Source organism: Labeo rohita, chromosome 5 (genome assembly GCF_022985175.1).
Source record: "Labeo rohita strain BAU-BD-2019 chromosome 5, IGBB_LRoh.1.0, whole genome shotgun sequence".
Taxonomy (NCBI): Eukaryota; Metazoa; Chordata; class Actinopteri; order Cypriniformes; family Cyprinidae; genus Labeo; species Labeo rohita.
In genome coordinates, this window is record NC_066873.1 from 25,319,425 (window position 1) to 25,331,676 (window position 12,252).

Sequence of the window (12,252 nt, forward strand, 5' to 3'; positions counted from 1 at the left end):
CTGACATGACATTGTTAGATTCAGATTGTAAATATCATATATTATGTTGGGTGTCCATCTCAGGGATAATCACCATGTTTATTAATGAAACCATCATATTTAAAAACATGCTATTGAGCATATCACATAATAAAATATAATTTGTTATTACTACTGTAAATCTATGTTAAATTACTATGGGATCTTTTTCAATGATTTCAGAAACTTTTTTAAATGATTTTGTTTTTGTATTTCAAAATGTTTTATATTAACAAATTTTAATGACAGTATATTTATTGAACAAAATTAATTATTTTTGATTCATCAAAATAAGCAGAAAACAGTACACACTTTGTTAAACTAAGTATTAACTTAGACATGATAAAAAAAACATTATTTTAGCTGAAGTATTTGTTTTAATACTGTTTCCCCACGCTTGCCACCTTATATATTTATAAGATTTTCAAACAAATTAAATGACTTGTATGATCTATTTTCACACAAAGTCTGTTGCTCCATGAATGTTCAAAACAAACGTATATATTTTTCTGTAATCATACACTTTGGGCGCAGTAGAAAACAATAATTCTTAGGGTGTGCCTTTAGCCCAGTTGTACCCTACATGATAACACAAATAATACAAATAAATGCAATGCAAAAAATCAAACCTATATATTATTTATATAGGACTACCTTTGTGGGTCTTACTACCTTTGTGGATCTTGAACGTGGTAGTTGTGAGTCAGAAAGCTCTCGGATTTCATCAAAAATATCTTAATTTGTGTTTCAAAGATGAGCAAAGTTCTTACGTGTTTGGAACGACACAAGGGTGAGTGATTAATGACAGAATTTTCATTTCTGGGTGGAAAATCCCTTTAAAAGAAAAAATAAACTGTTAAAAGGGATTTTTCCTAAAGCTCTATTAAAGGGATAGTTCACCCCAAAAAGAAAACACCCCAAATTTTCTCACTCTCACCTTGTGTTTTTGTCCATAAAATGAAAGTCAACAATCACCAAAACTGTTAAGTTACCAACATTCTTCAAAATTTCTTCATGTTCCACTGAAGAAAGTAAGTCACACAGAACTGGAATAACATGAGGCTGAATAAACGATGACAGAATTGTAATTTTTAGGTGCATTATCCCTTTAAGTTACATAAAATACAGCGAAGAGCCTGCAGCTGTTACACAGAAGAGAGGCAGATCAGTCAGTGAGGGTGGACAGGCTTATAAATCAGGTATTTATTCAGTATTTACCTCATTGCAACCACAGTGAGGTGTGCTTGCACTTTTTCCCGGTGTCATCCCACGCCACCCACTGTACTAAAAAACCCAGCAGCAGCATCAATGCGGCATATATCAGACCTTTTAACAGAGGAGTCTGTTCACAGATGTAATTGGCCATATTGCTGCAGTTCTATTGATATTTCTGCATTTTACAATCAGCACAATCGCACATACGGGAGGAGAAGCTGGGTTGGATATCACGATTAAACCCCGGCTTAAACATCGATCCCAGTGATTAAAGGATTGAGCATAATTTGTGCCACTTGTCTCAGTTGATCACATTTGATACGTCTCACCAGCGAGTCCTGATTGCCGGAGAGATTTATTCCAGGCATATGGTTGGCTGTCAGGGAGCACCGGCCAAGTTGTTCACGGACACAATGTGGTACCTGGACTCATCCCTCTGAGGACGGGAGGTGGTTAGATCTGCCTCCAACACCCATCCCTCTCTAACTCTAATCTCACAGCGACCTCCGCTTCTCTCCATCTGTGTTTGTGACTCCAAGACAGCTTGCGACCAGCTTTTGGGAGGTGTGTATGTGTGTTTATGTGAGCGTGTGTGTGTGCGTGACATGTTGTTTTCTCCTCAAAGCTATGATAAATGTTCCACTCTGTCCTCTCACCATGGAGCAGATGTACCTCTGGGGAGATCACACAACAAACACACACATACACACAGTCTGGCTCAGTCAGCCAGCTAAACTCTTGGCTTGGTTGCTTGGCTATGGTATCTCGTCACCCCTCTGTTGACATGGCAGCCTCAGCGGTGTCAAAAGCCCAAAGCTGTGCCCAGCTAGATGAGCTATTCAAGTGAAGAAACATTCGCACACAAACACACACTCTCATAGTATCTATTAAACTCCTTCCAAACCTCAAGACAGACTTAATCAGGAAAACGTTCCCCCTTCGCATAGAAATTTGCTGCTCCGCTGAGATGTGTAAAAAGCATTAAAGATCCAAATAAAGCGTACAGCGCAAATCAGAGAGTGACGTTCATAAAAAGGATAATCTAAAAAGTCCTTGGGTGTTGTTGCACAGGGTGGCTGTATTCTAAAGCAAACGCACATGAATGTGGAGATGCGAGCGAGTGGGAAAACAGAGGGAGGGAAGGAGAGCAAATGAGATCGTTAAACGCATCGAGGGAGCAATAGATCTCGGCGCATTTTAGCCGAGCGGCCAGAACGGCACAAACAAGCTCTGCGCCGCAGCGATAAGAGAAACGGCACCAAGTGCTGCAAAGAGCTGCAAAAAGGGCAGCGCTGCATCTCTGTGGCCAGTCGACGGTGGGGAAACAAAGATGGATGAGACTAAACACACACATTAGGACCTTGTGGATACAAAAGAAACCTTACTATTCACTTTAAGCAGCAAAAAAGCAACATTTTAAGAGTATTCGGCCCATTCACGTTGTTTTGGTGTCTATTTGTCTATGTGCCACCCGTAATCCATCAAAAAACAATGTGAGACATGAAGACGTGATGTTAACAGGATTTATCCCAGAATGAGCAGCCAAGTTGGTCTGGCTAAGTGTCTCCCCGTGGCAGTAAATTGCTGTGTAGACAAGAGTAAATCCCTTCAGCCTGTCCACTGCACTCTAGGGACCTGGACTAAAACTAGCCTGTGGACTGGCCTGTACAGCTGGTTTATCTTCAAAGACTGCTCTATAAAATATTATTTATGGCCAAGCATGCTAATTCTAGCCCATTGTTTATCATGTTTGTTTGTTTGCTTGAAAAAAAAGCTAAGAATAAATTACACTACCACACAGAGTCACACCATAAGCTGTGGTAGGTTCAGCTTAGTTGATTTGTTAGGAAAAGCAGAGACTTAGAGAGATAGTTAACACAAAAATAAAAGTTCTGTCATTTATTACACACCCTCATTTCGTTTCAAACCCGTTAGACCTTTGTTCTTCTTCAGAACACCAAAAAAAAATCATAAAATTAAGGTTGAAGCACTGATGTCACATGGAGTATTTTAATGGTGCCCTTACTACCTTTCTGGGCCTTGAACTTTCAGTTGTGTTTCTGTCCATGCAGGGTCAGAAACAGTGATGGGAATAATGGAGTTATAAATAAATGGCGTTACTAACGTCATTACTTTTTTCAGCAATGAGTAATCAAATGTTACTCTTACTGACAATAAAATGTGGCATTACTATAATTTTCGCGTTGCGTTCCTCTGAGGTAAATTCAGGTTTATTCCTCTCAGTGCTTCTTTTTTCAGAAATGAAGAGTAGCCGAGACAAAGTTGATGAATATTCACTTTTGTTTACGGAGGTGATGTGGGTGTTTGCCTACATGTCTACGTGGAGCCGCTCGTGGGCATGATTAGTTTAGAGATAATAAGTTTAGATGGTAAAAACTGGAGCTTGCGTTGGTATCATACGGATTACTTCATCAGAGAATATTTGTGTTCAATGTGACTTACTTCATTTAAAACTAGACATTTCAAGCTTTCTATACATATATTTTCATGTCTGTGAGACACATATTCGCTGAGAATTAGGTTGTTTTATTTACATGTCTGTGAAGAGAGGTGATGGAGATAAATGCTTAAATACAAATACTTAAATCTTTATTTAAATCTGATATTTAGCCCCTGGAAGGTGTCTGTCATATTGTCCTACAGCAACATTAAAATAGTGTAGATTAGTGTACAATGTTTTATTCATTTAGCATATTTAATATTTAATATATATATATATTTTTTTAAATAACACAATAGTTACTTTCCCTGGTAATTAGTTACTTTTATAATGATGTAAGTCAGTTACTAACTCAGTTACTACTTGTGAGAAGAAACAAGTAACTATAACTAATAACTTTTTAACTAATAATGTGCCCGACACTGGTAGGAAAGCTCTCGAATTTCACCAAAAATATCTTAATTTGTGTTCCGAAGATGAATAAAGGTCTTACGAGTTTGGAACGACATGAGAATTTTTATTTTTGGGTGAACTATCCCTTTAGTGTAAATCATGAAAATTTATTTTACAAATTTAGCTTGTAGATATTTTCTCATTAAATTAGTTTTTTTTTTTTTTCTAATTGACAGCATATCCTATATAATAACTCAACAATTGTGGCAGAGACTGTAAATCTGGACTACAGTCTAGAATAGTTTCAAAGCAGGCCAGCTCCTAGAATACCAACACATGTTCTTAGAGGAAGTGTATATTTGTTGTCCTACCAGGTGCTTTGTAGAAGCCATTCTCTTCTCTGTAGGGCAACAGATAGACTTCTCCCTCCTTCCAGATGAGGGATTGTTCGTGCCCTCCGGAGAACACACCCTTCCAGCCATCTGGATCTGAACACAGAGTGCACATAACAAAGTCTAAGATTTCTGGTGAAAGTGCTTCCATTATGCAGTCTTTTATTATTTAATACAAAAAAATGTTCTTTTCAAATTAAATGATCGACATTAATTGTTAAATTTAAAGTTTTGTACATTTCAGACTGTGTTTGTAATTGGTTTGTCTCTCTTTTGCACAAATTTCATCATTCAGTTCGAATGATCTGAAAAAGCTGCAAAATCTGAAATAGTTCTAATTAATTGGGCACCACAAATTTTTCTCTTATTTTAAATGTTCAAAATCCCAAAACTTAAAATGAGATTTTAAACTTTTTTAAAAAAAAGTGTTTAAAGTGTTTTTAAAGTGTTCTCAGTTGAATACTGAATACCCCACTGAATATCTAGACTATTACCTGAAAAGTAACACAAAAAATGCTGATGAAGTGACTGAAGAAGGAAGTGTCTTGCAGTGGGAGCCAGGAATTGTGAACATTGATATTCAGAATGTAAATCATGCCAAAACACTGTAAATGTTTGAGAAATTACCTTCTAGGAAGTCTGAAGTAATATCAATTGCCATGTACTGATTGGAGGACGTACAGGCGAGGGAATGTCCAAAGCAAAAGCATTTTTTACACCCCTCTGGGTTTTCCAGCTGAAGGTTGAAAGAGCCTGGTTTACACCTATAATGCACACAAAGACACGTAAGGCAGACATACAGCATACAGGTAGTAGAGTGCTCAGGCTTCCTCACATTTATCAAAACAATTTATCTAAAAATCTGAAAAATGTGGTGGCTTATTTACTGAGCTTGCATTGTGAAGAGAAAAGTGCAAATGAGCATTTCTCCACTGATTAATTAATAACTGTATGATAAAACTAGTTACCCACATTCTTCAAAATATCTTCTTTTGTGTTCAGCAGAAGAAAGAAAATTATACCGGTTTCGAACAACTTGAGGGCAAGAAAATGATAGAATTCTTCCTCGACTGGGATCGTTTAGAGCCCTTTGAAGCTGCATTTAAACTACATTTTGGAAGTTCAAAATCGGGGGCACCAATCAAGTCCATTATATGAAGAAAAATCCTGAAATGCTTTCCTCAAAAACCAAAATTTCTTTACGACTGAAGACAGAAAGACATGAACGTCTTGGATGACAAGGGGGTGAGTAAATTATCTGTAAATTGTTGTTCTGGAAGTGGAAAGTAAGTAACAAAATTAAAATATAACTATAAGTAAATACTGCTCTAAGGTGTTATAGGTCTATTTCTGCACTGTTTGTAGCACCACTATGCAAATTGATTTCTGTCATAGATCTGCGCTGTGCTAAATACAATAATATTAATGTCTCTTATTGTACACATGCCAATGGAATGCATGCCAAAGGTGGAAGATTAGAAAAACAATAAATGAGATGTAAATTAAAGACATGGTATGCGAGGGTGAGAAGCAGCAAGTCACCTGTTGCAGGACTGACCCTCCACATTAGTCTTGCAATAGCAGCGTCCGTCTTCAGGTGAACATACTCCTACACTGCCCCTGTTGTCACACTGACACGGCCTGTTTGAACACACACACACACACACACAGATGAGAGAGCCACAATTGATGTGCTGAGGTGTGCGGGTCAGTTGGCTGATGCCCTCAGGTCAGAGCTGCTCTGTCAGGTGTAAACTTTTTTTTAATCTCACCATGATCTGCTACATGGCCTGAAACCACGGTTTTACCTGGCTTGCCATTACCCATAATTCTCCTATCTGACAAGTAACCTCCCTCCGCCTATTCTCTCTCTTTTCATCATTTTTTCCTTTCACGTTTCGCTCCAGTGAACCAACTAATTTGCACCCAAAAACAGTGACCCACATGGGCCACACGAAAGTGTAGTGGTGTATAAAATTTTTGTTTGACGTTTGCCTTTCTCCTGTGTTTTCTTCTGCATTACGCCATTATTTGCGTCATTGACTATGTATATGCAAAGTGCAAATCTTCTCAGGTGGATATAATCTGTACGCAGCTCAATCCTGAAATGTTTTTCTTTCTTTCCGTCTTAAAATAATTAAAATAACGGATGCAAAATTAAGTAACAGACTCTTAAACAATACATTTAATATAAAGCATAAATTAAACAACAGACTACCATTTGTATTCAGCACAGATGCATTAAACTGATTAAAACTGTCAGTAAAGATATGTATAATGTTATAAAAGATATTAATCAGCGCAACTGTTTTCAACACTGATAATAAGAAATGTTACTTGAACTCAGCATATTAGAATGATTTTTTAAAGATCTAGTGACAATAAAGACTGAAATAATGGGTGCTAATAATTCAGTTTGCCATCACAAGAATAAATGACATTTTATTAGTTATCAAAAAAAAAAAAAAAAAAAAAAATCATACTGACTCAAACTATTGTGGTGTACAATAATTAAAAAAATTTAGGTACAAAAGATAATTTAAAGAGATACAAAAAAGACAAAAAAAGTATCAGCAATAACAAACATACAGTTGAGGTAAAAAATGTACATACACCTTGCAGAATCTGCAAAATGTTAATTATTTTACCAAAATAAGAGGGGTCATGCAAAATGCATGTTATTTTTTTATTTAGTACTGACCTGAATAAGATATTTCACATAAAATACATTTACATATAGTCCACGAGAGAAAATAATAGTTGAATTTATAAAAATGAACTGGTTCAAAAGCTTACATACCATTGATTCTTAATACTGTGTTGTTACCTGAATGATCCACTGCTGTGTTTTTTTGTTTAGTGATAGTGAGTCCCTTGTTTGTCCTGAACAGTTAAACTGCCTGCTGTTCTTTACAAAAACCCTTCAGGTCTCACAAATTCTTTGTTTTTTTTCAGCATTTTTGCGTACTTAAACCCTTTCTAACAGTGGTTGTATGATTTTGAAATCCATCTTTTCACACTGAGAACAACTGAGGGACTCATATGCAACTATTACATAAGGTTCAAACACTCACTGATGCTCCAGAAGCATTAAGAGCCACGGGTGTAAACTTTTAACAGAATGAAGATGTGTATATTTCTCTTATTTTGCCTAAATATCATATATTTTTTTTTAAATTTAGTACTGCCCTACAGAAGCTACAGAAGATGCTTACGTTTCCCAGAAGACCAGATAAGTTAAATTTACCCTGATCTTTAAATTCCAAAACTTTTCACCCCACAGCTCTTAATGCATCATGTTTCCTTCTGAAGCATCACTGAGTGTTTGTACCTTCTGTAATAGTTGCATATGAGTCTCTCAGTTGTCTTCAGTGTGAAAAGATGGACCTCAAAATCATACAGTCATTGTTGGAAAGGGTTGAAATACACAAAAATGCTGAAAAACCAAAGAAAATGTGGGATCTTCAAGGTGTATGTAAATTTTGACCTTAACTCTAAGTTCAGTGGTAAAGGCGCAGATGAGTAAAATCACTCACTGTTTCCTCATACTGTTACAAACAAAGTACTATGGTATTACAATGTTTTTATTTATTTTTCTTTAAATATGATATCATAGTACAAGATTATTATTTAGACAGAATCTTTTCTCCTGTACAACAAGCAATGTCTAATAATTCCATATTTCATCACGTTTGTTTTCCCTTTTTGAATCTTTCAATATGTACAGATGCAATGGTGTACTAGTTATCCCTAAAAATGTCTCCTAAATGAGATATAATTGTTTCATTTGTGGTCTAATTTGATTAAACTTTTTTTTGTTTTGTTTTTTCACAGTATTGTTCTGTTCCAAAGATGAGTGTGAAGTATATAGGCTTAATTCTGATCTGCATGAGTTGAAGTTTTCCAATTTACTAGTCAGACATATCTGCAGAATTCAGCAGGCGTAAATCAAATGTTTTTCTCGTTTGGCGAATTCTTGGTAGGAATACTCTCTCCCTCTCATTACCTGCATCCGCCAGGACCGAGAGAATGAAAACCGGACTTGCAAATGTCACACTTCACACCAGACACACCTGGCCAGCACATACACACTCCCTCTGGATCACACTGCAAACTCACAGAGCCTGGAGAAAGAAAGAAAGCACGAGAAGACAGGTTTTGACAGACTTTCATAGCCTTTGGGTTTTTTAATGAGTACATCGATAGTTTCAGCTGCATTAAAGAATCATTTCCTCATCTAAAAATTCAGCCAAAAGGTTAATAAATGCTAATTTTAACATATCTTATAAACACATTTTGCCACCTGAAGCAAAATCAAATACTTCACATACAAGACGAACATAATTAGCGTATAACTAAACAGCAACAAATCATTTTAAAAGTGCACAATTTTTTCCCTAACATTGTGGGAATTTAAATCAATTGACATTGCAATCCACATTTTTTTGTATTTGTATGTATGTTCATTTGCATAAGTGTTTTAAGATAGAAAGCATTTAAAACCGATTACATGGGTTGAAACAAGATAGCAGTGAAAGTGTGAATGAGTGTGACTGGAGTGAGTGTATGCGTAACTCACCCATTGCATTACACTTGCAGTTTTGGCAGGATTGCTGTGGTAACGATCTAAAGAAGTTTTCTCTGCATCTCTCACAGTGAGGGCCAGCTGTGTTTTTCCTGCAGCCAACACAGCGCCCCCCACTTCCTGTGCTGCGGTACTGCTCTGCATCAAACACACACTCATCAGCAAGACCATTGCAGTTACACCCTAAGAAACAAGAGAAAGAAGTAGAGGAACGTATATGGATGAAACAGAGGAAAAACAGGCCAAACAAGAAGAACAACCAATGAAACTGATTTGAAATAGCAATGGACGTTCATTTAAAGCTTTCGGTCAAATTCACACCAGCATGTTCAGTTTCAATAGGCTTTAGATCACACACACTACCTAATAAGCTCCCCTGCCACAGGCCCCTTCTTCTCAACATATCATCGAACCAGAACGTACAAAGTCAGCTTTTTATGCACACGCTACCTAGGGGGGCATTGTGGGACATTACTCGTTTTATTACAGCTCAGTCAGTCTATTGACTCTGCAATAACTATCACATTATTACTCTCTAATGGGACACAGTTTCTTGAGCTGCCGCTGAAGAAAGGAATGCATACTATTCAGCTATTACAATAAAGGATACGTCCAAAAGAAAGGGAGAAATGCTTATTTAAATTAATTAAATCTCAATTTATTTTACATTAAAATACTTAATGAGCACAGACAACTAAGCAATAAGTAAGCCAATTTTTCAATGATTTCTCTAAAACCTGAACTAACATTCCAAAGTTTTTTTTTTTTTTTTAAGGAATTAATACCTTCAGCAAAGAAGCATTAAAGGGGTTATGAACAGAGAAACCAAAATTCTCTTGATCTTTTGACATTTGTCAGACAGTATCTCTGTCAAACAAGTGTGAGTAACTGTTTTTATTAAACAGAGCGTTCAAATGAGGGGGCTCAAAAACAGGACAGAAAATAGCCTATTACTTCCAAACTATGATGTTTTTAATGTAGAAATCCAGATGACATTATAAGTGGACCTCAGAGAACAGTACAAAATAAAAAACAGAGGCAGTTCATGACCCATTTAAATGAATCAAAATTGACAGTAAAGGCTGTCAGCAAATTTCAAGTTAAATAAATGCTGTTCTTTTTAACCTTTCACTCAAAGAATTCTGAAAAAAAGTATCATGGTTTCCACAAAAACATTAAAATAGGCAGAAACACAGCTGTTTTTAACTGAAAATAAGAAGCATTTCCTGAGGAGCAAATAAGCATATGAAAATTAAAAAATGTGACACTGAAGACGGCTGAAAATTCAGCTTTGCCATCACAGGAATATATTTTGAAGCATTAAAATAGAAAATAGCTATTTCATAATTGTTTTTACTTTAAATAATAATGATAAAAAACTGTTTTTGGTGCTACTGAAACCCTTTTTTTGGCCTGAAACAGCAACATTAGGTGTGAAGACAATACATCCACATTAAACATTTTGATTTCTGCTGGAATAAAACAGTAATTTGTATTTATAAAAATGTCATGTAAATGCTTTAGTCTGATTGAAATAAGTCAGTTTTTTGGGATTAACAAACCTAGCTAATGTGATGCTAAAGTTCGGCTTCATTCGGCATATATACATTATAAACTTACAATGGCGTTGGAGTTGACAAACTACACAAAAACATGTAAAAGTACTTATTGATTTGGTGTGAATGTGGGGCAGGACTACATGTTTGTTGAACAATAACAGATGGGCAGTGTTCATAAAACCTGTTTGAAAACCTCTGAAATCATTATTTTTTGCAATTCTGTTCAGTGCCACTATAGTGCCACTGTAAAAAACAATTTGTTGAGTCAACTTAAAATAATTTGTAACCTGGCTGCTTTAAAATTTTAGGTTCAGTTAACTGAAAAAAAGTTTATTCTGCTTGAAATGTTAAATTATACTAAGTGACAACTTAGATATTTGAGTTGATCAACTTAAAATTTTAAGGCAGCTGGGTTACTTACCCATCTGTTAAGTTTAGCAAACACAAATATCTAAGTTGTTACTTAGTACAACTTAAAATTTCAAGTTGAATAAACTTATTTTAGTTGACTGAACTTAAAATTTTCAGGCAGCAGGGTAACAAATTACTCAACAAATTGTGTTTTTTATTTTTTACAGTGTAGTCACAGAGGAAAAAAAGAAACAAACAAACACATACTACTGTAAAACTACTGCTTTCAAAGCAGACTGAAGAACTAGGAACAAACCTAGGAGCAATTGGTATCTTCTAATAATGACTGGTAGTTGAAGCATGTTTTAGTAAATCTGCACATTTAAAAGCACAGTACGTTTTTGCTGCTAGAGGGCGCATGCTCAAACAAACACAGAATTAGGGAATCAAGGGAGTTACGGTCTTGATCCCCACAGCCGATGTACAAATCATGTTCATGGATGACTTAATGTATTAAAGATTTATTAACATCATTGTAGTATGAAGCAAGAATAAATCAAGGCTGCTGGAGTGATTGCTAATGAGAGACGAGCGCGACACAGCTCAAAAGCAGCTGAGGTTTTATTATGCCACAGTTGACTGCTTCCGCTCTTTCCGGTCATGTATATGTGGGGTAAAGCAGCACTGTTTTATCATGCTACATGCATCCGAATGTGTTGAAAATTCTGTTATAATGCTAATCTGTGCCTTCGTCACGTGTCTAATAAAACGTAACATATTAAAGCGTTTTTGGGGTTTCCATGATTTATACAAAATAAATTGTTGGTTCATATGATGCAATAACAAGGGACGGGCTACTAGTTAAAATTGCTATTTGTCTGGATTTAAAAATTCCTTGATATATTTGTGATAATGTAAGTACACAAGTCAGCAAAATATATAACACTGTTCTAAATTTGGATATTCTAATAAAAAAATTGTACATATTGTGCCTTTAAGAGATGTGTGGATGTAATGAATAAACATTTCTAGGAGGCTCTAATTAATCATTTTTGGTCATGCAGAGAAGAGTACTGCAATTTAACAAATCACTTCTATTGCATATATAAAGAAAGCCACGTTAACAAACAGCAACAAATGATATGAGAACATTCTTGAAAAGGAAAATAAGGATTTTTTGCTCTTTGCAAGCTAGATTTTCATCTTTTCACTCACATTTTCAGATCGGAGGATTAAAAAAAAAAAAGACGTCCTATGTCCATCTGTTTGAGGCATTAC

At 35.7% G+C, this 12,252-nt stretch overlaps 1 protein-coding gene across 1 annotated transcript in view; it reads right to left on the reverse strand.

Moving 5' to 3' along the window:
* lamc3 (laminin, gamma 3) overlaps nucleotides 1-12,252 on the reverse strand; it is an 87,653-nt gene that overhangs the window by 43,083 nt on the left and 32,318 nt on the right. The window contains exons 5-9 of the mRNA XM_051110486.1: nucleotides 9,059-9,247; nucleotides 8,486-8,603; nucleotides 6,022-6,120; nucleotides 5,107-5,243; nucleotides 4,459-4,575 (exon numbers count right to left, since the gene is read on the reverse strand). Coding sequence (XP_050966443.1) covers nucleotides 4,459-4,575; nucleotides 5,107-5,243; nucleotides 6,022-6,120; nucleotides 8,486-8,603; nucleotides 9,059-9,247 — 660 coding nt within the window. The remainder of the gene's footprint in view (nucleotides 1-4,458; nucleotides 4,576-5,106; nucleotides 5,244-6,021; nucleotides 6,121-8,485; nucleotides 8,604-9,058; nucleotides 9,248-12,252) is intronic.